At 43.8% G+C, this 27060-nt stretch overlaps 1 protein-coding gene across 1 annotated transcript in view; it reads right to left on the bottom strand.

Annotated features, from left to right (window-relative positions):
• LOC130547499 (copine-8) overlaps positions 1-27060 on the bottom strand; it is a 146820-nt gene that overhangs the window by 58199 nt on the left and 61561 nt on the right. Inside the window, exons 6-7 of the mRNA XM_057323463.1 lie at positions 8797-8860; positions 6907-7010 (exon numbers count right to left, since the gene is read on the bottom strand). Coding sequence (XP_057179446.1) covers positions 6907-7010; positions 8797-8860 — 168 coding nt within the window. The remainder of the gene's footprint in view (positions 1-6906; positions 7011-8796; positions 8861-27060) is intronic.

Below are 27060 nucleotides of genomic sequence, written 5' to 3'. Positions count from 1 at the left end.
ATCGACATTATTTGGAAACTTACATTTACATTTAGTAATTTAGCAGATACTTTTATCCAACGCGACGTACAAAGTACAAAAAACATACTTAAGTTTCATCATGTTTTCATAGCCTAACTCATTCGCATGCCCTTGCGTTTTCTGTCCTGTGCTGGTTCATTGTCATTCGTTTCATGTGGGTGAGTTCCTGTTCCTGGTTCTTCTAGTCTAGTCTAGTCTAGTCTAGTCTATTTGTATTGAATGGTAAATGTCATCTTTAGTCTTGTTAGGTGTAGTTAGTCCTTGTTCCTGTGTCCTATCCTTGTTCTTGATTTTCTTGGTTTTTGTTTTGTCTTTGTTTTATTTTATTATTAAAGTCTTGTTAACCCCTTACCCGCTGTCTGCACCTGGGTCCTCTGTCCTTGTTCCCTCACCGTTCATGACAATCAACATATATCTATACTAATGATTAATCCCAGTTCACTTCTGTAAAGCCTGCTACAGATTGTGCATTTGGGCTGTCCCAGACAGAAATTTTGCTTGATCGTACGACCTATGCCTACTGAGTAGCTAACAAAAATGCAACATGAAATGACGTATTAATCAACACTACATGGCAATAAAAGTTAAACCCCATGGAGGCGAAAAAACAACAAAGATTACACTATTGCCACCTCTTCTTTTTTCCAGCACACATGAAAAGCACAACTGCCAAAGTGTGATTCATGTTCCTGTGTTTGTTTACAATTTGCGCACACTGATTTCTAACTTGCGCTGTAGCCTACGATTCAGGAGTTGTCATCATCGTACAGTGTACACGCATGTCGTTCCCAAGTTTATTAGATCCATGTCACGCAGTGTGAACTGTCAGGGATGATACCGGAGTCAAAATCAGTTTAACAGGTTTATTCCACAGGAAAAATCACAAACAGAAGTGGCATAAATTTACTTCCATAACAGGACAGAATATAGGAGGAAACCGGGGCTTGGGGAAATGGCTCGAGCGCTCGGCCGTAAACCGTGGGGGAAGGGTGACAAGAGTAGTCCGTATGTCACGATAGATGGTACTAGTGAGGCGTCTCCTAAGGGAGAAGCGTGAGACCAATAGTTCCGTTCCAGAGTGTGAGGTAGAGTCTCCAAAAGTGGCGTTAATCCGAGGGTCCCGTTTGCCGGTTGTGAAGTAGAGAATCCTCAACGGTGACGAAGATTGTTCAACCGAAGCTGATTGTCCGAACCCGCACCCACAGCGGTAGAAGATAGCACAGCCACCTAGGCGTCTTTGACTCTTGGTGAAGAGAAGTCTGGCAGGGATAATCTCCCCTTCGGGAGAGAACTCGCTTCAGCCTTCCAAGAATGCTGTGGGGTGAGGTCAAGCAGCCGTGGTCGCTGGGTAAACAAGGCAGAAAATGCAGACACCCGGTAGTGGTAACGGCACTGGAGCCAGACAGGACAATAGGTGAGTACTGAGTAACAAGACAAGATAACAAGGTTACAAGGCAAGATATCACGACTAGAATGGAAACTAACTTTCCGGACAAGATACAAGAGGGTCTAGACTGGTATACTCGTGCAGCAAACACTAACGATCCGACACAAACTGGGAGAAGCACGAGAAATAAGAAGAGGATAAAATCAGTGTGGAATAAGAAACAGCTGGAGAGAGAGAGCGACACCAGGTGATGCGAAGAGAGCCAAAAGTGGTTAATGATTAGTAGACAAGAGGGGCGGGGTCAAGAACACGGAGCTGAGCACATGGTGAACTGTCAGGCGAGATCAAGTGTAAACACACACAGAGGACGAACAAAACAGAAGTGCTAGACCCTGCACCCGACAGTACTCCCCCCCCTAGCGGAACCTCTGGGCATCCTAGGAGGGGGCTCACCTTGTCTCCGGTAGAAGTCCTCGATCAAGGCCTGGTCCAGAATGTCCCGGGATGGGACCCAACTCCTCTCCTCTGCACCATATCCCTCCCAGTCCACCAAGTACTGAAAGCCCCTTCCCCGGCGACGGACGTCCAGTAGTCTCCTGACCGAGTAGGCCGGGGAGCCATCCACTAGACGAGGGGGCGGGGGAGGAGGGCGATTGCCTGCAGGATGGAGAGGTGATCGAAGCACAGGCTTAACCCTGGACACATGGAAAACAGGGTGAACCCGACCAAGGGAGGGAGGAAGTCTGAGCCTGACGGCCACCGGATTAACTACTTTAGTGATGCGGTATGGGCCAATGAACCTGGGCGCCAGCTTGCGAGAAGGCGCTCGGAGGGGCAGGTCCTTGGTGGAGAGCCATACATGCTGTTCGATACCCCAAGAGAGAGCCCCGATTACCAATCCCTTAGGAAGGACGGTCTCGATCGGGAACTCCCTCTCTGGAGCCTCGAACTGACGCGAGAGAGCATCGGGTTTCACTTTCTTGGACCCAGGCCGGAATGAGAGGGTGAAGTTGAATCGACCGAAGAAGAGTGCCCATCGTGCTTGGCGCGAGCTCACCCTCTTGGCTGAACGGATGTATTCCAAGTTCTTATGGTCCGTCCAGACCAAGAAGGGCTGCGCTGCCCCCTCCAGCCAGTGGTGCCACACTCCCAAGGCCATTCGTACCGCTAACAGCTCCCGATTACCAATGTCGTAATTACGTTCAGCAGGGCTAAGGCGGTGAGAGAAGGCGCATGGGTGCACCCTCTCATCAGAGGCGGACCGCTGAGACAGTACTGCACCGACCCCGACATCCAATGCATCGACCTCAACAATGAATTGGCGTGTAGGATCTGGAACAGACAAAACAGGAGCAGAGACAAAACGGAACTTTAAAATGTCAAAGGCAACCTGAGCGTCATGGTTCCATCTGAATGGCATCTTGGTGGAGGTCAATGTCGTGAGTGGCGTGGCGATTACGCCGAAATTCCTAATGAATAGCCGGTAGAAGTTGGCGAAACCAAGGAAGCGCTGCAGTGCCTTGCGAGAGTCGGGGATGGGCCATTTGGCGACAGCCTTTATCTTAACAGGATCAGCTCTGACTCCGCTCGAGGAAACGATGTGGCCAAGGAACGTAACAGACTCGGCGTGGAACTCACACTTCTCCGCCTTGACGAATAGCTGGTTCTCAAGCAAGCGCTGGAGGACCCGTCTAACGTGCAGGGTGTGTACCTGGAGAGAAGGGGAAAAAATTAGAATGTCATCCAAGTACACGAAGACAAACTCATTTATTTATCATGTCACCCAGAACGCTATTAACGAGCTCCTGGAAGACGGCTGGAGCATTGGTCAGACCAAAAGGAAGAACCAAATACTCAAAGTGTCCTGTAGGGGTGTTGAACGCCGTCTTCCACTCGTCACCCTCACGGATGCGGACAAGATGATAAGCATTACGGAGGTCTAACTTTGTGAAGACCTGGGCTCCCTGCAAGAGCTCGAAGGCGGATGACATAAGAGGCAGGGGGTACCTATTTTTAACAGTGATGTCATTCAAACCTCGATAGTCAATGCACGGACGCAGGGAGCCATCCCTCTTCTGAACGAAGAAGAATCCCGCACCCGCAGGGGATGACGAGCGCCGAATGAGACCAGACTGGAGTGATTCTTGGATGTATTTGTCCATGGCCCCTCTCTCAGGACCAGAAAGGGAATATAGCCGGCCCTTGGGCGGAGAAGTGCCTGGGAGGAGATCAATGGTGCAGTCGTAGGAGCGATGTGGAGGAAGAGAGGTAGCCCGGGACTTGCAAAAGACCATGCCGAGATCATGGTACTCCTCCGGGACATTGGTCAGATCTGCTTGTCGCACCTGCGGAACACAAGAAACAGAGAGAGGAGAGGCAGCAGGACCAAGACAAGACACATGACACGATTGGCTCCAGGCTAAAACAGAACAATTACCCCAATCCACGTGAGGATTGTGCTGTACCAGCCATGGATGGCCCAAGATAATATGGTTGCTTGGGGAATCAATGATGTACAGCACAATACTCTCGTGATGATTCCCCGAAAGATAAAGACTTACACGAGGTGTGGCGTGCGTGATAGTGGAGAGGAGTCTACCCGCGATCGACCAGGCTTCCACGGGTTGGGAGAGGGGTATAGCCAGAATTCCCCATTGCCGAGCCGTGGCTTCATTGATGAAGTTGCCCTCGGCTCCAGAGTCTAGGAGGGCTTGCCCCGTGTGGTTGGCCCCCTGGAACAGCAGACGAAAGGATAGGCAGGAGCGATTGCTTGGAGAAGTTGATGTAATGGCGCCCACTATGATTCTCCGGACTACTAGTGGGCTTTGGCTTTTAGCGGACAACCCTGGGCGAAATGGCCAGCTCTGCCACAGTACAGGCACAGTCCCTGAGAAAAACGTTGTTGTTTCTGTTGCGGGGTCAGACGTAATCGCCCCAGTTGCATAGGCTCAGGTTCCGAGGTGGAATTCACAGGGGTAGACACGGCTGGCTGGGTGTGGGGGTGCCGAAAGGGGTTGGTAAGGCGTCGTTGGCGACGGCAAGTCAAGCGTCTCTCCACTCGTACTTTAGAGACTGATAAGGGAATTGAGGTCACTGGGTAAATCTAAGGGAGCCAACTCATCCACGATCTCGGCGTTTAGACCGTCGAGAAAACGGGCGCGTAAGGCGCTCTCATTCCAATCACAGGCTGCAGCAAGAGTTCTGAGGTGGATGGGGTACTCGGTCACTGAATCTCCCTGTAACAAAGTTCAATGTAGGGAAGGAAGGAGGCGGGAACCGGCGATCATTCACAAAACTTTAATCAAAATAAATAAACAATAATCCAGCAAATAAAAGGCCGGCAGCCACCTCACGGTCGACTGCCGGCCACACAAACATAAACAAACTTAACAGTTTCCGGGCCCGGGTCCTCTCTCTCGATGGTCCGGTCGCTCGTCCTCTTATGCTCCCGAGCTCCCCCGTGAGGCATGCGGGGACCGGCGATCGCACAGCTGACACTCGTTGCCACTTACGCCGCCGGCCCCGCCTTACCCGCCCCACGGCTCTCGCCCCGCCTTCCTCGCTACACTCCCCTTTGGGATAGTCGAGCCAGCTGGGCCGAAGCCTCGTCCCCCTGGGCCGTGCGATCGAACAAACTGATCGTCTCCTTGCGGAAGACCTCGAACACCGCGCAACAGGGATCCTCAGCGTCCCAGACTGCTACTCCCCAATCCCGGGCAGACCCGGATAGGAGCGTAAGGACGTATGCCACCTTAGATCTCTCAGTAGGATAGCGGCGAGGTTGCAGGGTGAAAACCAGGGCACACTGGGAAAGGAAAGCTCGGCATGAGTTGGGATCACCACTGTAGATGGGGGGGTTGTTGGCTCGAGGTTCGGGTTCTTGGCGAAATGGGTTCCCGGTGCTGAGACTGGACTGGAGTTCCCCTGTGAGTGCCACGAGATTGGCCATTTGAGCATTGAGAGCGCTAACCTCCTGAGCGGTGGCATTGAGCCGGTTGACTTGTTGCCCCAACATAGCTCCCTGTTGAACGAGGGCAGTGCGAATTGGGTCTGGTGCTGCTGACTCCATATTGGTCGGATCAGGGATGATACCGGAGTCAAAATCAGTTTAACAGGTTTATTCCACAGGAAAAATCACAAACAGAAGTGGCATAAATTTACTTCCATAACAGGACAGAATATAGGAGGAAACCGGGGCTTGGGGAAATGGCTCGAGCGCTCGGCCGTAAACCGTGGGGGAAGGGTGACAAGAGTAGTCCGTATGTCACGATAGATGGTACTAGTGAGGCGTCTCCTAAGGGAGAAGCGTGAGACCAATAGTTCCGTTCCAGAGTGTGAGGTAGAGTCTCCAAAAGTGGCGTTAATCCGAGGGTCCCGTTTGCCGGTTGTGAAGTAGAGAATCCTCAACGGTGACGAAGATTGTTCAACCGAAGCTGATTGTCCGAACCCGCACCCACAGCGGTAGAAGATAGCACAGCCACCTAGGCGTCTTTGACTCTTGGTGAAGAGAAGTCTGGCAGGGATAATCTCCCCTTCGGGAGAGAACTCGCTTCAGCCTTCCAAGAATGCTGTGGGGTGAGGTCAAGCAGCCGTGGTCGCTGGGTAAACAAGGCAGAAAATGCAGACACCCGGTAGTGGTAACGGCACTGGAGCCAGACAGGACAATAGGTGAGTACTGAGTAACAAGACAAGATAACAAGGTTACAAGGCAAGATATCACGACTAGAATGGAAACTAACTTTCCGGACAAGATACAAGAGGGTCTAGACTGGTATACTCGTGCAGCAAACACTAACGATCCGACACAAACTGGGAGAAGCACGAGAAATAAGAAGAGGATAAAATCAGTGTGGAATAAGAAACAGCTGGAGAGAGAGAGCGACACAAGGTGATGCGAAGAGAGCCAAAAGTGGTTAATGATTAGTAGACAAGAGGGGCGGGGTCAAGAACACGGAGCTGAGCACATGGTGAACTGTCAGGCGAGATCAAGTGTAAACACACACAGAGGACGAACAAAACAGAAGTGCTAGACCCGGGACCCGACATGAACTGTCATGATATAATAAGATCGCTAAAATTGCACTGTCTGTAGCAGGCTTAAAACATGTAATGGTTTCACAAAAAGGAGGATGGTGAGAAAGACATGCAGAGAATTTTTTAAAAAGTGATCAGAAAAAACATCTGTAAAAAAGAGCAGCTGTCCACTCTTGATCTGCTTCAATACAAAAGCATTCTTTCCGAAAGCTCTCCTAAAAGCGATTTTTTTTTTCTTCGGTTTGTCTCAGAGTGAAGAAACCTGCAAATATTATAGGCCAGGGCCTAGTAAATAAGCAAAGATTATTCAGCGTAAGGCACTCCTGATCCAGACGCAAAAACTATGTGTGTTTACCTAAAAGGAATTCGATGGAAAGCCATTTCCCATACAGAGTTTAACATTGATGTAGTGAGCGGTGTGTGTACTGTAGATGACAAGAAACATATGTGTGTGTGTTACTCACGTTCCATCCTCGTTACTGCGGTAAAACACTAGGAAGGGGTCAGATTTTCCAAAGAAGTCCTTTTTGTCCAGTTTGTTGCCACAAAATTGCATCATCACAGACTCCTGCAGGGTGAGAATGTTTTAGAAAAGCGAAAAGTAGGTTATCGGGGCAAACAAGCAAGTACATTTGAATTTAGGCCACTTGGCAGACCAGGGAAAATGATATCAGTACAAATGAGAAGAATAGTAACCATTCCGGGTTCTTAGATGACTATACCATTATGTAAATGTTAAACGGCTTGGCTTGTTCTCTCACATCTGCTTGACTTCTGTACCCAGATGGCAAAGCTATAGGGGCTATTCAAAAATCCATTTGACAAGCATTCGTGTGCACAGGCACTATCTGTGTGAGATGCAATGCTTCAGCAGGGAATGGGATAAGGTCTATTGATCCCTGTTGTGAAAGACGAATGTAATAATTACACATGCAATGCAGAGGTCTCTCTGGATTTATGTGCGTGTGTGAGCACAGCTGGAGCTCTTGGCGCACAACATATGCTATTACTGACTGCTTTGTTTTGCAACTAAAAAATTACTATGCATAGATCAGGCCTCCTGAAGGGCAAGAGTTCTGGAGAGTTTTGCTCCGAACCTTTATCAAACCCACCTGATTTGTGAATATACAGTATACGAAGAGTTTGTCTCCAAAATGAGATGACTCCGTTTTTAAAAAAAATAAAAAATCATGTAATTTATTATGTTATGTTCTTATTGTGTTTTATTGTGTTAGGTAGCTGTATATTTTTTTGAGTTATGGCTTAAATCAAAACAAACTAACTGCAGTTTGATTTATATTAATTGGAATGCACAATAAAAAAACATGATTTTTGAATTATTTTTAAAACTGAGTTATTACTTGACAGCAGTGTTGGGTGTAACTAGTTACTAAGTAATTAGTTACTGTAATTTAATTACTTTTCCTTTGAAAAAGTAAAGTATGGGATTACTCATTTTTTCTGTAATTTAATTACAGTTACTTCTGATTTAATTCAACTAAATACTGTGTAATATATTCAATAGTGGAAAGACATCGAAATTATAAGTCTAACTTTAAAATGTATGCTTTAATGTATCCGTCAGTTAATAAGAATAATTTATGTAGTTATTTATTTGAATGAATGAATAAAATAAGCCATTTAATGTCTGTCCTTGAATCAATTCTAATCAAGGTTGACGTAGGATATAGAAAGAAATGAGTAATTAAATACTTTTTGCAGAGAGTAATTTGCACAGTAATCTAATTACACTATTGAGTATGTAATTAGTAACTTGTAATTAATTACTTTTTCAGAGTAACTTACCCAACACTGCTTAACAGCCAGGTGTGTTTGTGTAATAGTAGAAACAAAATTCTGCAGGATGGTGGCCTTGAAGAACCGGAGTTGACTAGCCCCTGACATAAACCATACAGTACCAGGAGTGCTACTGTAAAAAGGGAAATTGCATAAGATTTGTTCCAAAACAGGCCACTATCCTGCTGTTTTCACAGAATCTTAACTGTGTAGTAACTATGACGATTTTAGTTAGGGTCTCATTTAGAACTTGCCAAATCTTAATTTAAGAATTAAAATAAGAAGTCTATGTAATGGATTCGAACACAGAATGATGGTAAATGAAAACAAGTATATTTATGTAAAAAAAATTACGCTGCCTACCATCTTCAATGATTTTTTCCCCTGTGCTCACCAAAGTGCATTCTGGGATTGCATGTAAGCGAGATGCATGCCGCCTCAGATTACCGCCAAAGCGAGGTCTCGACGAAGGCAGCATTATGTTGTTTGCTGCTGTTTGAAACAGCCTTCACACTACAAGCAAGACCCAATTTCAAACAATCAATATTAGGTCTTACCCTGCAGTTGTTAAGCTCCTCTGCCTTCACAATAATCGTCCCACATTTCTTCCCGGGAATCCCCCTGCGTTTGAGAAAAATTGGTATTCAGGTCAGAACAGTGCAATTGTGCAGAACTAGCTTTATAAGACTGCCGGAGTGTGCATTTGTCTTTGACAGTACACCTTGCAACCTCATTAACAAACACACAGTAAAATTGTTTAGCTTTAATTATGTTTAAATTAACATTTATTTACTTACAACAGTGCATTTTTTAAATATAAGAAAAACAAATGAAAGCTATTTATATACAGCTAATTATATATTTGATTTATTTTTGTAATTAAAGCAATAGTTAATACACGAATACACTTGTGATTAAAGAGTTAGCTGTAACTCGTTCTTATACATCGTTGCTGTCCTTCCTAAACCTCGATGTCCGAATTTGCTGTTTTTCAGGAAACGGGAAAAACACTTTTTAAATGATTAAATAGTCTGTTGTAAAACGTGACACTTTTTAATACTTTTTATTAGTTAGATATTTGCAAAACCCAGGGACAACCATAAAGGGTGACTAATAATGATGATTTATGGCAAAAAAATAAAAATCACGAAATATGGAGATATGAGGTTTCAGAAGAACAGCAGAGATATGTAAAATAGACAGTGGTAAAAAACTGCTTTATTACACAGCTCTCCGTATTTTTTAAAACTATTTTCATGCCAAAATAAACATCCCTCACCCCTTCAGTGTGATGCAAGACCCCTCCTCTTTGAGCTGGATGTACATCATTCCTCAGTTATAAAATATACTTTGACCAGCTTTAGCTCTGGAGCATATTTTGCTTTTGTATTTGTTTTTAATTTTTGAATTTAAAGAGTGCCCCACTTACGTTGGAGTAAATTGATAAAAAAGATATAATTTTACAGAAAACACTCTAAATTGTAACAATCAACAATAATTTAACAATTATTCCATGTTATATTACTCTAAAGTGTTCGAACGGTAAAATATAGAGTGATATTCTTGAGAATGAGAGCTTTCATTTGATATAACTCATTTATGTTTTTTTTTTATTTTGTATTACATAATTAAAAAATTGCATATTAGTTATATGATTTATGGTTTTGGGAAGACAAATTCAGACCGTATAATGTTATTTTATGTAATACAAAAGCAAAATTGATAGGACTGCAATAAAGGTTCTAAGCTCTCATAAGATGCCTGTATGTCTAGTTTTGTGCTCCACAATTTAGATTTGATTATGCAATATTGGACCCCAGGGCTCTAGACTAACATTTCAGAGAGAATTTTAGAGAATTTATACAAGTTATAGCACCTGGTGGAACCAGCCCTTAATTTGGTAGCGCCAAGCGAGTCGTGGGGTGAGGCAAGAAAATGGAAACATTAAAACTACGTCCATGTTTATGATGTAATGATTATTGATTTTATTGCTTATTCATTATACATTGTATACAGTGTAAAGTGTATTTAAAGCACATCTTTAACAACTAAAGTATTGTATGCTACTTATTTCTTTATCTTAACAACACATATAAGGAAAACACAATTCCTTTAATATCAGTGAATGTTTTGGACCCGTCCTTTGTTGTTAGATGAACACTATAAACAGATATCTTTATTATGCTGCTGCCCCTTTAACAGCGAGTATACGGATCTAATACTGTGACACATGCGTTTTGTTTCGGTTCATGAAACGAAGTACTTTTACATGGATCCTTGCTAATATGGGAATGTTGATGTAATTTTGTGTATACGGTCCATTTCAGAGTAAGAAGACGTGAAAGAGAACTCAGTTTAGTAGTTTGCGCTCTGACTCTCTGGGAGCATGTTTAAACACGTTTTCTGCATTAGCTTCACACTGCATACAATACACGCAACACAAGTTTTGTACCTTAGCCATGGGAATTCTTGTATTCTGCAGTCAAAATATATTTATTTTAGCTCCACTCTTTCGGTCCTTCTGCTTCATCATCAATAGCATTAAATTCGGAGACAAAAGGGAGTGACTGGATGCGCCGCTTGCGTAATATATAATTTCTGCGCATTTAATTTTTAACTCGCAAAAATGATATATCTATATTGATGATCAGTTTGGCAATCGCACTGGTTGCGACCATTAAGAAAAACTGGTTGCAGCGGCAGGAAAAATAGTTGCAAAAAGCGACCATTTGGTCGCAGGTGGGTCCATGGGGGTTAAATCTAAAATGTTCTCTGAGACACAGAGGTAGGTGTTTCCACATAGCGTGTTTTTATATATCCTTTTATAAGGATTTTTCTGCTGTTAATTATATAATGAATTGACTCGGTGGATGGAGTCTTGATTAAAGGTTATGAGCGCTCCCTCATGTGTATACACAGTATAAGTGAGTGTAATTGGTCTGGGTCTGTGCCATTGTGCTCTGGGTAAAACTGATCTAATGTCATGTAGCAAAGTGAGCATTGCTTGGGTACATTACTAGTACAGGGTTGATAATGTATACTGAGATTGTCTAACCCCACACGGGACATAGACTATATAGCAGCTAATAATTGTCACGATCGTGGGGGTGGAAGAACTCAAGCGCAGGCAGGCAGTGACGGAGTTAACAAAACAAGACTTTAATAATAAATACAAAAGACTAAACAAAAACCCACGATGGGGTGCAAAACAGAACAATAACTAGGACACGGAAACAGACCAAGAAATCAAAACAAAACACTTCCCATAAGAGGGCAAAAACTGAACTAAATCAAAAACGAGACACTACGTATAAACACTTACGGGGACCACAGGCAACACAGCAAACATGGTAAAAAAGGCACACGACTGTGAACGCAAACAGAACACCAGCATACACACGTAATCAAAGACAAAACAAAGACAAAGAAACACAAGACAAAGAAACAAGAGGGTATTTATAGAGAGAGACAAACGAGGGATAACGACACAGGGCAGGTGTGGGTAATCAAACACTTAGGGAAAGATAACAAGGAAACGAGAGGAATGGGGTCAATGACAAGACACTGGAGAGAACGCATATTATTGTCAAAAGAACAATAATATGTTTCTCTCCACACCTAACCAAAGACTTTGCCATGACTCTGCTACAGGACCAAGAAAAACATGACTAAATGAAGCAGAGCCATGACAATAATATTCTTATTAAAAATTGATTTTTGCTGTGTATTCAATATGACTTGTTTACTGGTGTGCCTAAATCCCTATTCGTTTTCCTTTTATGAAAAAGAGAAGCCAGGATTGTTCTTCACCTTTTATGTTCCACAGCAGAACGAGTCATATGGGTCTAAAATGAAATGGGGGCTATAATGACAATTTTTCATGTGAGCAATTCCTTTAAGTAAAGTGATACACAACAACAGTATCTAACCATCATGCCCCAAATGGCTCACTGTGCCTCTCTGAGTCTCCAAATGACACCTTTAATTCATTCGTATGACTACAGCTGTAATCTGATTTATGTAACTATTGACTATTTACACTACTTCTACTATCTACTTACTGTTTTTAAATCTAATATTTTAAATCTAATATTAGAAAAATGGGGACCTTTAACTGCTTATTTAATAACATTTTAATAAGCCATATTTAAACTGCCAATATATTCAGATATCATCAAAATTATATTCTGATAAATGTTGACTAAGGGTGTGCAAAGCAGCCGGTATTTGTATCTGTATTTGTATTTGTTGAGGGGGGGAAGTATTTGTATTTGTATTCGAGTAAAATTCAAAATAGGCGTAAGAATCCAGTTTTTTTGTGTTACACTTCTAATTTACGTTATAGTGTACGTAAACAGAGCGAACATGAGAGCACCCGACTGCAGACGTCAATAATGCAGCGTAACGGAATACTCTCCCGATCAAACTCCGCTTCCCGAAAGTTATAAACTGCCTCCGGAACCCAGTTAAGGTACAAACATCTATTCAACAAAAATAGTGATGCACGCAGTGAAGTCTTTTTTCGCTCAGCCGAGCCTTCTCTGTTGCTGTGTGGAGCAGCCTGTGTCAGTCACCTCTTTTACCCCCCACCCCCCCGACTCCTGAATGTCACTCACTCACTCATGCGGCATGCACTGCGGTCTCGTGAGAAAACGCAGCTTTTTGATATAAAGTTGTTCTTGTTCCCGAATACAAATATTTTTTTAAGTATTTGTTCGAAATAAGTATTCGTAAAAAACACGCTATTTGTGCCTTTCCGAATACCGTATTCGGGTTCGGCTCCACCCCTAATGTTGACATAATCCTGTTAAATCTTTNGCAGCGGCAGGAAAAATAGTTGCAAAAAGCGACCATTTGGTCGCAGGTGGGTCCATGGGGGTTAAATCTAAAATGTTCTCTGAGACACAGAGGTAGGTGTTTCCACATAGCGTGTTTTTATATATCCTTTTATAAGGATTTTTCTGCTGTTAATTATATAATGAATTGACTCGGTGGATGGAGTCTTGATTAAAGGTTATGAGCGCTCCCTCATGTGTATACACAGTATAAGTGAGTGTAATTGGTCTGGGTCTGTGCCATTGTGCTCTGGGTAAAACTGATCTAATGTCATGTAGCAAAGTGAGCATTGCTTGGGTACATTACTAGTACAGGGTTGATAATGTATACTGAGATTGTCTAACCCCACACGGGACATAGACTATATAGCAGCTAATAATTGTCACGATCGTGGGGGTGGAAGAACCCAAGCGCAGGCAGGCAGTGACGGAGTTAACAAAACAAGACTTTAATAATAAATACAAAAGACTAAACAAAAACCCACGATGGGGTGCAAAACAGAACAATAACTAGGACACGGAAACAGACCAAGAAATCAAAACAAAACACTTCCCATAAGAGGGCAAAAACTGAACTAAATCAAAAACGAGACACTACGTATAAACACTTACGGGGACCACAGGCAACATAGCAAACATGGTAAAAAAGGCACACGACTGTGAACGCAAACAGAACACCAGCATACACACGTAATCCACGAACACAAGACAAAGAAACAAGAGGGTATTTATAGAGAGAGACAAACGAGGGATAACGACACAGGGCAGGTGTGGGTAATCAAACACTTAGGGAAAGATAACAAGGAAACGAGAGGAATGGGGTCAATGACAAGACACTGGAGAGAACGCATATTATTGTCAAAAGAACAATAATATGTTTCTCTCCACACCTAACCAAAGACTTTGCCATGACTCTGCTACAGGACCAAGAAAAACATGACTAAATGAAGCAGAGCCATGACAATAATATTCTTATTAAAAATTGATTTTTGCTGTGTATTCAATATGACTTGTTTACTGGTGTGCCTAAATCCCTATTCGTTTTCCTTTTATGAAAAAGAGAAGCCAGGATTGTTCTTCACCTTTTATGTTCCACAGCAGAACGAGTCATATGGGTCTAAAATGAAATGGGGGCTATAATGACAATTTTTCATGTGAGCAATTCCTTTAAGTAAAGTGATACACAACAACAGTATCTAACCATCATGCCCCAAATGGCTCACTGTGCCTCTCTGAGTCTCCAAATGACACCTTTAATTCATTCGTATGACTACAGCTGTAATCTGATTTATGTAACTATTGACTATTTACACTACTTCTACTATCTACTTACTGTTTTTAAATCTAATATTTTAAATCTAATATTAGAAAAATGGGGACCTTTAACTGCTTATTTAATAACATTTTAATAAGCCATATTTAAACTGCCAATATATTCAGATATCATCAAAATTATATTCTGATAAATGTTGACTAAGGGTGTGCAAAGCAGCCGGTATTTGTATCTGTATTTGTATTTGTTGAGGGGGGGAAGTATTTGTATTTGTATTCGAGTAAAATTCAAAATAGGCGTAAGAATCCAGTTTTTTTGTGTTACACTTCTAATTTACGTTATAGTGTACGTAAACAGAGCGAACATGAGAGCACCCGACTGCAGACGTCAATAATGCAGCGTAATGGAATACTCTCCCGATCAAACTCCGCTTCCCGAAAGTTATAAACTGCCTCCGGAACCCAGTTAAGGTACAAACATCTATTCAACAAAAATAGTGATGCACGCAGTGAAGTCTTTTTTCGCTCAGCCGAGCCTTCTCTGTTGCTGTGTGGAGCAGCCTGTGTCAGTCACCTCTTTTACCCCCCTCCCCCCCGACTCCTGAATGTCACTCACTCACTCATGCGGCATGCACTGCGGTCTCGTGAGAAAACGCAGCTTTTTGATATAAAGTTGTTCTTGTTCCCGAATACAAATATTTTTTTAAGTATTTGTTCGAAATAAGTATTCGTAAAAAACACGCTATTTGTGCCTTTCCGAATACCGTATTCGGGTTCGGCTCCACCCCTAATGTTGACATAATCCTGTTAAATCTTTCAGAATAACTATCAAACTAAAATTGGTATTTACATTGAGCATGGTCTGTAATCAAGCTAGGCAATGTTCAATCTCCTGACTGAATAACTTTTATTGGGTTAATTCAACCGTGGGGCAATTACTTTTTAACAAAGTGCCAGTTAGTGTTAACCATGTTCATTAAAATAACTTAAACAAATGAAAAAAGCACAACACATTTCTCCATGTGTGTCCTAATATTAGATATGAAGTCCAATTTTCCATAAAGATGATATGGTCAATAGCCAAATGGGCTGCATGTTGTTATGTTACGTTTTAGGTGACCAGAGTTCGAGTCCCAGCAATTGGTTCTTTCCTGCTCCCCTCTCTCTCACCCCACAGGATTTCCTGTCCTCCCTTCAATGTATGTAATCTTATAAAGCTATAAATGTAGAAAATAATGAACTAAATAAATAAACATATGTAGTAACTTAAATAAGTGAGTATTAAATCATTATCCTACTCTGAAATGTTACGAATCTATTAATACAGTGACATAAAGACTTAGTTTGACAAATTATTAGGTGCGTCTGTCCTGATAAATCTTCCCACGTAATATTTTTGGACTGATTAAAAATCTCACAGAAGCATTTTTCTCACATTTTTAATTAAGAAAGGAGGTCATTTAATATTGCCCTTATATCGTCATTATAAAATGTATCTTCTCCAATCTGATTCTGGAGAGATTAGGATGCTTAACATTGCGCAAACAACTTCTATAAATATATAGTTATATTACATTCTGTCATTGTGGAGACAAAAACAGGAGACAGTTTATAGAACCTTAATGCAAATGCAAAGTCACTATGCTGTCTATTCGCAGCCATCCAGAACTCATCAACAGCCATATACTGTACAGAGAACCACCCAAAACCCTGGCCATTGCACTCAATCTCAACCACAAAAAATATTTGGTACAGACAAGCACCATAGAAAATCTGTTTTTTAAATGAAGATTGTTTATCATAACTTGTGTGTTGTGCACATGGTGGTCTACGCTCTTAAAAAAGGTGCTTCAAAAGGTTCTTTAATGCCATAGAAGAACCTTTAACATCTGAAGAATGTTATAATTAACTTATATTTTGTTATATTTATTATTTTTTTGTGGCGAAAAACGGTTCTTTAGATTACAAAAAAGTAAGAAAGAGATGGTTCTTTGAATGACCCTTTGACTGAATGGTTCTTTGTGGAACCAAAAATAATTATTCTATGGCATCGCTGTGAAGAACCTTTAAAGCACCTTTATTTTAAGAGTGTATGCTTTACATTCATATTTATTTACTCTTTATTTTAAGGTTTTCTTGTTACTGTGTAATTACACAAAATTAGAATGAAATATTAATTAATTTGAATATTATTAACATTAATGAAAAAATACTATAATTATAATGATTTACATATTAAGTAAAGTTAATATTTATTAATAACATGTACTTACTACAATATAAGTTTTGGGTTAGGTTGTTAGTTGTAGGCCAGTTGTAGGGTAACCATTAAATTCCAATCCAAATCCCTCTAGTGTGGTGCATCAATTACACCGTGCACTTTGTACATTATAAGACAGCTGGCAGGCACAACCGCTTCTTTTTGTTGTATTAAACTACAAAACCGTTCCAGCATGCATAATCTGACCCATAAAATGGGAGGAAAATGTGAAGTGTGAGAAACCCCATCGTCTCCATGTCAACCCCAACCTGTGCGACTGAGGCAAGGAACCCAGCGGAGATGTCCAATATAAGACGTCATATCATAGGTTTATGCATATTCGAGTTGAATCATTTGGACGATTTCAAATTTCATCTTATGAAACGTCTAACATTGAAATTGGTAAGGTAGAACAAAACGATTTACGAGCTGAGAACATCACATATTTCAACTCCAAATCTGTATGGGGAAAGTCTGAAGTTCAGCTACAGTAATGTATTTTATCTTGAAATTAAGTTACAGTAATGTATTTTTATCTTAAATATACTGTATAATGACCAATTCCTTGCTCCTATACAGTAAATATTTGAGCGCTTCACAGGGGTTCTTCTTCATCGTTTTAGTCTCTTAGCAACAGGGATATGCAATGAACTGTGTGACAAACAACATTGTTCTAATATTAAGTTTTTTGAACCTTGTCCAAGAGAATCCAGGATGCCTCGAACAGACTTTCCTGAATCATTCAAACGCGCACGAACACGCAAACACACTCAAATGTTGTCTTCTCATTTCACCACCTTGTTTTTTTGCATTCAGTCCCTCCTGTAAGTCCTAATCAAGATGCATGCATTCGCAATCAGCATTTGGAGGTAATTAAGTACTGGAGACACAGCAGAGAAATGTCTGGTTCTTCTGTCCGTGCGTACGCAAATATCTCACCGCTGTCGACAGAGACCTGCATGAAATAACAAGTATCATTAAAAGCAAACCGTAGCGTGCCGCTTCTTTATTCGTGGTGTTTTTTCAGTGCACTAAGGAATTGACCTTAATTCATATTCTAACAAAGGAACAGATATGATAGTTATTGCATTTCTGCAAATGGTCATTATTTGCCTGTGGTCATTTTGATTCTCCGCTTTCTACTAACTATGTAACACGTCAAATGTTACAAAATTTTGCTGGCTGTCATGGCCATGGCTTGGACAAGACCACACATTAACATGTTGGTCTAGTCATTTTTTCCATCACGATATGTGACCTAATGGCATAGATATGGATAAACAAAACAAAAAAATTTTTCGCTTCATTTATTTATTTGTACAGTATGAATAAACACAACAAAAACTGGGCTATGTTTCCCGAAACCTTCTTAATGCTACGTCATTCTTAAGTTATACCTTAAGCTGTACCTTATCGTTAATACGTGTTTCCTGAAACCTTCTTAGTTAAGTATACCTTCTATAAGTCATACTTTCGTAAGGTTGGTCTGGACCGCTCTTAGCTATACCTTATCGCCTTTGATGGTTCATACCGCTATGCAAAAAGCTTTTCTACATCGCAGTTTAATTTCTCATATAAAATTTAATATAATAATTTAATATAAAATTCTATTTAGTATTAAATTTACATTTTTACTTTAACTTAGTTTTAATTTTACAAATAAAATACTCGGGTTTAACACTAGAACTCCCGGAAATCGATCACTACGAGAATGGCCGAAGCGGTCATTTTGACCGCTCATAATAGACTGTACTGAACGTCATTTTTGGATGCAATATTTACATTCAAAGCTTCTATTGAGATTTTAGAATGAAGCTTTGAATGTCTGTTGTCATATCTTATAATAAGATTACTAAAAAAAGTCAAAATCCTCAACCACATCCCAAAGTGCTAAGCGAACTCTGATGGGCGTACATAATACGATCGTTTAAAATAAAATAATTAATTTATGCGTTTCATTTTTGTTTATAATTTTACAAAAACTACGAGACCACACCCGAAGGTGTGTGCGTCGCTTTGTGTCTGGTGTTCTGTTTTAGGACACTGGCAGGCGGAAGAGCAAAGTTCTTTCAAAAACAACATTTTCACTGCGGTGAAAGTCTAAACCGCAACAAATATGGATTGATGCAGTATATTTTGTTATATAAAAACATGTTGTGAATTTTAGAAATGATAACATCTATCCTTTTTCAATATATTTTGACTTTTGGATTTTACAATGCTCAGGAGCTATAATTGGATCACACGAATCGCACCCACCACTGGAATCAAAATGTATGAATAAATGTATGTGTTCTAGTTAATAATAAACATCAGGACACGAAATTGAAATTCTTACGAATTAAAAAATGTATTATTTCATAGTCAACCACAAAACTTATTGGGTAGACTAATTACTTTATTGCTAATTACAGATTTTAGATAAAATGATGTAAAATAAAAACAAATTTTAGAATATAATAAGTAATAAATATTAACAATATGCATGTAATTGCATAGTAACCTTCATAGACATGTATGGACATATGACAAAATTAGCAAGATCAAAAACAGTTACAAAGAATATTCACTAACCTGTGGGAAAACAAACTGATTTAGAAAGCTGCATTTCTTTTTTGCTGACATTTTGAGGGTAAGCTACGTTTTGGCTTAGCAATAACAAAATGCCAGATAATAAGTTGCTAGGCAACAGTGGCGAAAATCTTCAATGGCAAGAAAGAGTGCTGAAATGATACAGTGTCTGTAATGCATGCGGTCAATTTGACCGCCATGGCAGTTCAAGGTAGAAATACTCAGAACTCTTATGTGTTTTGTAATTTTAATGAAGCAACAATGTTAGAATAAAACATATACAGTATTTAAGAAAAGTCAGGGTATAGTGTAGTTATATGGGTTTTATTTCAACAAATTTGTTATATTGCAAATTTGAAAAACGGTCAAAATGACCGCTTTGGTAGTTCTAGTGTTAATACACTCAGTGTAGGCTATTGAAGTGTTTTCATGAATAAAATTGTCATACACTGATGGTTGTTAACGTTTTTAATTACAGCCTATTATCCCAAGGCACATCAGCTGGCAAACCACTTGACAGGAAAGGCGTAGTCTATATAAAGGGAATGAATGTTATGGGGAGTTTGGTCAAACTATGGCAGCGAGACAGCGAATAGTTGTCTTAAATCAAAGACGGCGCCAGTTAGTGTATTTGCACAATTTCATTAGAGAACATTTTAGTCCCCTGGCTACCATGTCAGAAGAGAAAATTCTACACAAATTTAGCCTGCCACGGGAGCAAATTCTGCAGCTCTTGCATCTTGTTGGCCCAAATTTGTCGAGACAAACTCGACGGAGCTATCACTATATAAGATTAATTTATTTTTATTTTGTAATAATAAATTCAATTATTTAAAATAAAGTAAAATCATTATTTAATTTATTTTATATTAAAGTGCCTTTCTAAGGCAACATTTACATTGTTTGGTTTAGTTTTTTTAGGCCAATATTTATTTGATTTCAATAAACAGAAACGTTTTCAAAGTTTATTTTTTGTAAATTAAAATAACCTTAAATAACAAAAAAACAAGTTCAGAAACTAAATAAAAACAATTTCAGGATCAATGACTTAAATGCCAAATTAAGAAAGTACATTTTAAATTATTTACATTTCTTCATTTAGCACACGCTTTTATCCAAAGTGACTTACAAATGAGAGAGCATTTAACAGAGGATCTGATGGATGGATCAGATCAGGCTGTTCCATAACTTACTGTAGGTTCAGCCAATGTAAACCACCTCTCTTTTCCAAAAAAAACCCCAAGATAAGTAATCTCATCAAGACTTATTCATAAAAGATATTTGTCAAGTATCAGGTTAGGACATAGTCTGTTACATGAACAACTACTTTCATATCTCGTCATTATCTGTTCTGATATACAAAAAATTTACATAGAAACCAAATGGTTTTCAAGTAGAGAGCATTGACAGTGAGATGGATTTAATGAGCCCACTTGCAGCAACGAAGAGTACTTGAATTCAACAATGGAGATTATTACCTTCAGTCAACTTCTGTTTTCAGCATCACAAAACTGGAGTGGGGCCATTGAGGGAATGAGAAATACAAATGCAAGCATGCAGAGAAAAAACGTTTGCGATGAGGAAAATTTTGTAAATAAAAGTAGCACTTTCCTGCCGATGTTCAATCATGCTCACTGTTTACTGTTTAAGGTTTGACTCAACCAGATGAAAATTGCATTGCTCTTTTGCAACATCAATTTTATTGACGTTGAGACGGGGTCTCAAGTGAGTCATTTCATGAAAGCACTATCATTTGTGTCTAACAATATTTGATGAAGCGCTCTAAACACAAAAATCAGCTATGAAGTGTTTTGCAAGCCCAAGACTTGTTTCGAAACTAAACATTCAAACTTATTTTAACTAATGGTACTATTAAAATAGATTTATGTGATAATGGCGTACCTTTTTAAAAATATGTTAAGGAGTATCTTACAATCCTGTATATCAGAGAAATTTATAAATAATGATAAAAGCCATGATAAAGCATGCATTGGACTTCCTATTTGCACTAGATCAAGCATTTAGATAAATCTGTGAGTTTCATGCTTGTCATGTCTGGGGTTCGCATGTAAAGATTGTGGGTGTGATTCACAGGGAATACAGAATAATAAAAATGAATAGCTTATGAATTCCCAATAAGTAAAACAATATTACTTGAGTCTTTCACTATTCAATCGTAAAGCAGATTGTACTTAAAAGTATGAATAAGATCATAAGAATTAGCCAGCTCATAAAATAGTTACAAGTTTTCTTGAGATGCATTGGAAAGACTGGGCCCTCCTATCTGAAATTCTCATTGGTTAATGAGTTTTGGTAGCTCGCTCTGATCAAAAAAACACCAAAAAGACCATCTGATTCACATGGAAAGCAAAAGTCTTGGTTACGGATGTAACCTCGGTTCCCTGATGGAGGGAACGAGACGTTGTGTCGAACCGACAGAATGGGGTTTGTCTTGAGAACCTATCATCTTCTGAGTATTTAGAAAAGGCCAATGAAAATTGGCGAATGAAATTTGCATGCCGGACTCCTTCCCGGATGTCCGGGTATAAGAGGGAAGCCGGCGTGCTCATTCATTCACCTTTGGTCTGAGGAGCCTTAAGCATCCTCCCCTGACCGCTGGGGTGGGCGGCCAGTGTTGTGGCATGAGGGACACAACGTCTCGTTCCCTCCATCAGGGAACCGAGGTTACATCCGTAACCAAGACGTTCCCTTTCTGTCGGTCTCTCGACGTTGTGTCGAACCGACAGAATGGGGTACCTATGTAAGAGGCCACAGCACTGAGCCGCGTCACAATCTCTAGCGGAGCGACGTTGACTGGCCTGGGCGAGTCGGACGTACTACCGTGAAATTATGACCATCCAGTGGAGAGGGAGGGGGACCCAGAGCTTTACCACAAAGTTGGGAAGCCCCTGCCAACGGCCGTCACGGGCGGAGGCCTGGTTCTCTAAATGGCGAGAAGCCGCCTGGCACCGTAAGGGCCACTGGGTAAGCATTATTCCCCCCGGGGGAAAAACGCTGCAGAGATCACTACCTACCGTAGGGAGGAATTAGTGGAGACACCACATGGTCTCACCATCAGGGGAGAACTCATGGGAAAATGTGCGGACTAGAGTTAACCGCAAGGTGGGAGTCCACCTAGGGAGGTCATGGGTTGCCGAGGTGGGAACCATTAATGAGGATACATCAGACGGAACAGCCCACGGAGGGGGGGTTACCACGTCTGGAGCACTAGGTCCGGTTAGAGCTAAATAGCTAGAGCTAGATAACTCGACTGTTCCCCGGCCTAAGGGGGCAGGGCTGCTCTGCCCAGCCTGCCCCGAGGAAGGTGCTAGTGATGGATAAAATGCCTGTTCTTTACCCAGTGGGGGAAAGAGGGGAGGCGTAATAGCCGCTGATCCCCCTAAAGGAAGGGGGAAGGGCTTTCGCAGGCGTACGCCCTACCGGCTGCCGGTCCTACACCTTGCCAGGATGCGGGCTGACACCAGTTCCGCGCGTAGGTATTAGAACCTCACGGAGTCGTTGGGCATAGCCCAACCCGCAGCTCTGCAGATGTCTGCTAGAGAAGCGCCCTGAGCCAGTGCCCATGAGGAGTGTGCCTCACTCCCATCGGGCAGGGGCGAATTGAGATCGGTATGCCATAACGAGGGCATTCATGATCCAGTGCGCCAGCCTCTGTTTGGAGACAGCCCTCCCTAGTGCTGACCTCCAAAACAGACAAAGAGCTGCTCAGAGCTTCTGGGCTCTGCGTGCGACCCAGTAGAGGCGCAGTGCACGTACTGGACACAACACGGATAGGTTGGGTCTTCCTCCCCGGTGGGGAGCGCCTGCAGGTTCACCACCTGGTCTCTCTTGAGAGTGGTGGGAACTTTGAGCACGTAGCCGGGGCGGGGTCTCAAGATAACGTGAGAATCCCGGGCCCGAGTTCTAGGCAATCTGTGGACACGGAGGGTGCTTGCAGATCCCCTACCCTCTTGGAGGTGAGCGCCATCTGGAAAGCCGTCTTTATCAAGAGTGAGAAAGAGCGGCAACTCCGAGAGGCTCGAAGGGGGAGGGGCCTCTTGAGGCTCACCACCTAGGTCGCAAGAGGGTACGGAGCGCGGATAAGGTGGTTTCACTTCTCGCGCCACTTAGGAACCTAATGACCAGGTCGTGCTGTCCCAGAGGCTATCCAGCAACTGGGTAATGATGAGCGGCCGTAGCGGCTACATACACTCCCAGTGTGGAGGGGGAGAGGTTACTCCCCAGTCTCTCTTGAGGAAGGGACAGCTCGTTCCCGATCGAGCAACTCCGTGTGTCTTCTCGCCGAGAAGAGCACCAGGACGAGAAGAGGTGCCACCTATGGGTGTATAGCCGCCCAGTGGCCGAGGCCCTAGCCTGAGTGACGTCCCAACCAGACTGGGGGTGGGTCAGTCAGGATCTCCTCGTCCCGTCCAGACATGGAGACCAGGTTCTGCCTGGGATGCCGTAACGTGCCCCTTCCCCTGGGGAAGCAGGATCTTCGCCAGGGGGAGCGGCCAGGGGGGAGTTGTTGTCAGAGCCTTAGCTCCGAGAACCAAGTCCTGGATAGGCCAATGGGGCGTAACTAGTACCACTTGATGCTCCTCTTCCCTGGCCTTGCGCAGGACCTGTGCAATGAGGCTAACTGGGGGGAAGGCGTACTTCCGCTTGACCCGCGGCCAGCTGTGCAGAAGGGTATCCATGCCGAGGGGTGCCTCGGACAGGGAGTACCAAAGCGGACAATGGGTGGAGTCCGGGGAGGCAACAGGACCACCTGTGCCTGGCCGAACTGCTCCCAAATGAGCCGGACTGCGCGGGGATGGAGTCGCCACTCTCCGCGAGGCGTCGACTGACAAGAGAGCGCATCGGCTGTCTGGTTCAGGATGCCTGGGATGTGTGTGGCTCGCAGGGAACTGATCACCTGCTGACTCCAGAGGAGGAGGCGCCGGGCGAGTCATGTTAGCTGCCGTGAGCAAATGCCAAATGATATACGCCACAGCAGCTGTGCTGTCCGACCGAACCAGCAGGTGCTTGCCCTGCACGAGAGGTAGTAGCCTCCTCAATGCAAGTAGCACAACCACAACTCTAGGCATTGAAATGCCAACGCAGGCGGGGACCCGTCCACTGCCCTGACACTGCGTGCCCGTTGCACACGGCACCCCAACCCTGCAGGGAGGCATCCCTAAGGGGACCCCTGTCCGCAAGAAGGTCATGGGAGACCAGGGGGTTAGGGTGTGTCGGCAGGAAAGCGTGATGACCATACGCCTGCTGCCGGTGTGCCACGCTAACCCAAGATAGGGCGCAACCCCCTGCCTTTCATGGGGACAATGAAGTACAGGCTGTAAAACCCGTTGAACATCTCGGCTGGTGAGACGGGCTCGATCACTCCCTTCGCCAGAAGGGTGGCGTCCTCGGCCCGAAGTACGGGAACATCCTAGCCTCTGACTGAGGTATATCGGATGCCCTGAACTTGGCGGGCGTGAGGCGACTGGATCGTGTAGCCGAGACGGATCGTCTTCCCTAGCCGGACAGGCTCCCAGAAATGAGACAGGGGGACTAAAGGTACGATCTTTTTCATCGTCCCCCGGGGGGTGGTTCGATGGCTAGCAGTACGGATTCCTTGCCGGGGGAGGTCCCCCGGGGAGGAGATCGGCTCTGCTGTTTTTCCTGCCTGGCGACTGCACAGTCTGACTGAGAGTGCTGAGGGCTGGTGTTTATACTCGCCATCGCGCTTCGCCATGACGCAACGTCGAGTTTGCCGTTCACCGTCGTGCAGAGGGTGGGAGTGGCTGTGATAACCCAGAGAGAAACTCTCTTTTGAGAGTAAGTGGGCGCTAGCCCCCCAGAGGGGGCCAGCAGATGGAGAGACGGGCAGGATCCATCCCTATCTGATTTCCCAGCGATGTGGCTGGGGTCGGGCCCAGTGGTAGCCTCGATCCCCCTGAGGTCTTCCCATGAGGGCCGCTTCGCCGCGGCTGCTGATGGGCGATGGTCTCCTCTTCGCTGTCTCCTCCAGGGGGGGCCGCCTGAGTGGGGGGCGCCAGAGCTGGAGGGCGTCGAAGAGGACCAGGGCTGGTGGGAAGCAGACGGTGCACGGGACTTGACGGCCGAGGCGGCCGAGTCACGGCACGGAGGACTGCTTCTTTACTGTCGAGAACTGCGGCTCGACAGTAACACCAACCAGCCCCCCCTTGTGAGACTGGTGCGTCGAGAAAGCGGACCTTCTCGGCGTTACTCATCTGCGCATGGTTCTGCCAGAGGAGTTTCTCATGGACCACAAGTGTGGACATCGTCCGACCCAGGGCCCGCGTGGTCACCTTGGTCGCCCGTAGAGCGAGGTCGGTGGCAGCGCGGAGTTCCTGCATAAGTGCTGGGTCGGTCTTGCCCTCGTGGAGCTCTCTCAACGCCCTGGCCTGGCAGGAGCCATAGCGTGGAGAGAGGAGGCAGCTTGGTCTGCCGCAATGTAAGCTCACGACACCAGAGATGCCGAGACCCCACATGCTTTGGACAGGAGTCTAGGTCGAGCCCCCCCCCCAGGTGGCCGCCACCTACGGGCACGAGTGCACCGCAGCGGCATACTCCACCTGGGGGACATCGACGTATCCTCTAGCTGTCTCAACCTCGAGGGAAGAGAGGGTGACAGAACTTTGTTTGACGTGAAACGTGCCGGAAAGGGGGCGTTCCAGGTCTTACTAAGTTCCTCATGCACTTCCGGTAAACACGGCACTGGGGGCGGGCGTGGAGCCGCGCTCAAACCCGAGGCGCCATGTAGCCAGCCGCGAGCGCCGGGAGAGGCAGTGCGGGCACTGCAACCCAACACTCACGGCGGCCCGGGAAATCATGGCTGACATTTCGACGTCCGCTTCTTCCTGGGCTCGAACCCCCCGAGGGAGGGAGCCCAAGGAATCGTCGGAGTCGGATGGCAGTACGTCACCCCCCGATGCTGCAAGAGACATCTCATCATCACGCATCATGTCCGAATACGTGATTGAGGAATAAGACAGCGGACCGTCTCCTGGGGAACAGTCAGACAAGCGAGACGAGGTGTGAACGGTCCGTGAGCCAGTGGCTGGCGGATTATCGCTCACAGTAATCCTCATATCACCCTCGCTGCTTGCCGTAGCGGACGGCAGGGCCGTAGTCCTGCCGCCACGGAACAGGGAGCAAACGAGGTGGTGGCTGAGTCCCGTGGGAACACAGCCACCCATGACGCAACGTCCGAATCGTCACCGCCCGCAGTGCAGGCAGGACGTATCCACAACGTCTGCCCCAGCGTACTGGAAGCAGGCATCGTGTCCGTCCCCCTCCTCGATGAGTGTGTTGCACCCATGAGAACAGCGGGACAAGCCACGCTGGAGAAATTTGCTCTTTTAGAAAAGGAAATTTGCTCGAACACCTCCGGAACTGCCGAGACGCCCAGGGGAGAGTCACTGCAGGAAGGGACCGTCCGCTGTACCACGTCAAAGATTCCAGCAGCAAATTGATCACCAAAGATCATAGAGAAGCTTATCAGATGCGTAGGCTCTGAAGAACAAAAGGTGAATGAATGAGCACGCCGGCTTCCCTCTTATACCCAGACATCTGGGGAAGAGTCCGGCATGCAAATTTCATTCGCCAATTTTCATTGGCCTTTTCTAAATACTAAGATGATAGGTTCTCAAGACAAACCCCATTCTGTCGGTTCGACACAAAGTCGAGAGACCGACAGAAAGGGAACAAGTACTTTGTTTTGTTTTATATACAATTTGAAAAAAAGAAGCAAAAATATTAATTGAATGTAAAGTTATAAGTTTGCACACCTAGACATGCAAGCATTACTTTCAATATATACTTGCCTTTCACACACATGTACATACAAACATGCAGAAACGCAACACGTGTTCAGA

Source organism: Triplophysa rosa, linkage group LG24 (assembly GCF_024868665.1).
Source record: "Triplophysa rosa linkage group LG24, Trosa_1v2, whole genome shotgun sequence".
Lineage (NCBI taxonomy): Eukaryota > Metazoa > Chordata > Actinopteri > Cypriniformes > Nemacheilidae > Triplophysa > Triplophysa rosa.
The sequence above is the reverse complement of the archived record's forward strand: the minus strand, read 5'-3'. Positions and strand labels throughout refer to the sequence as shown.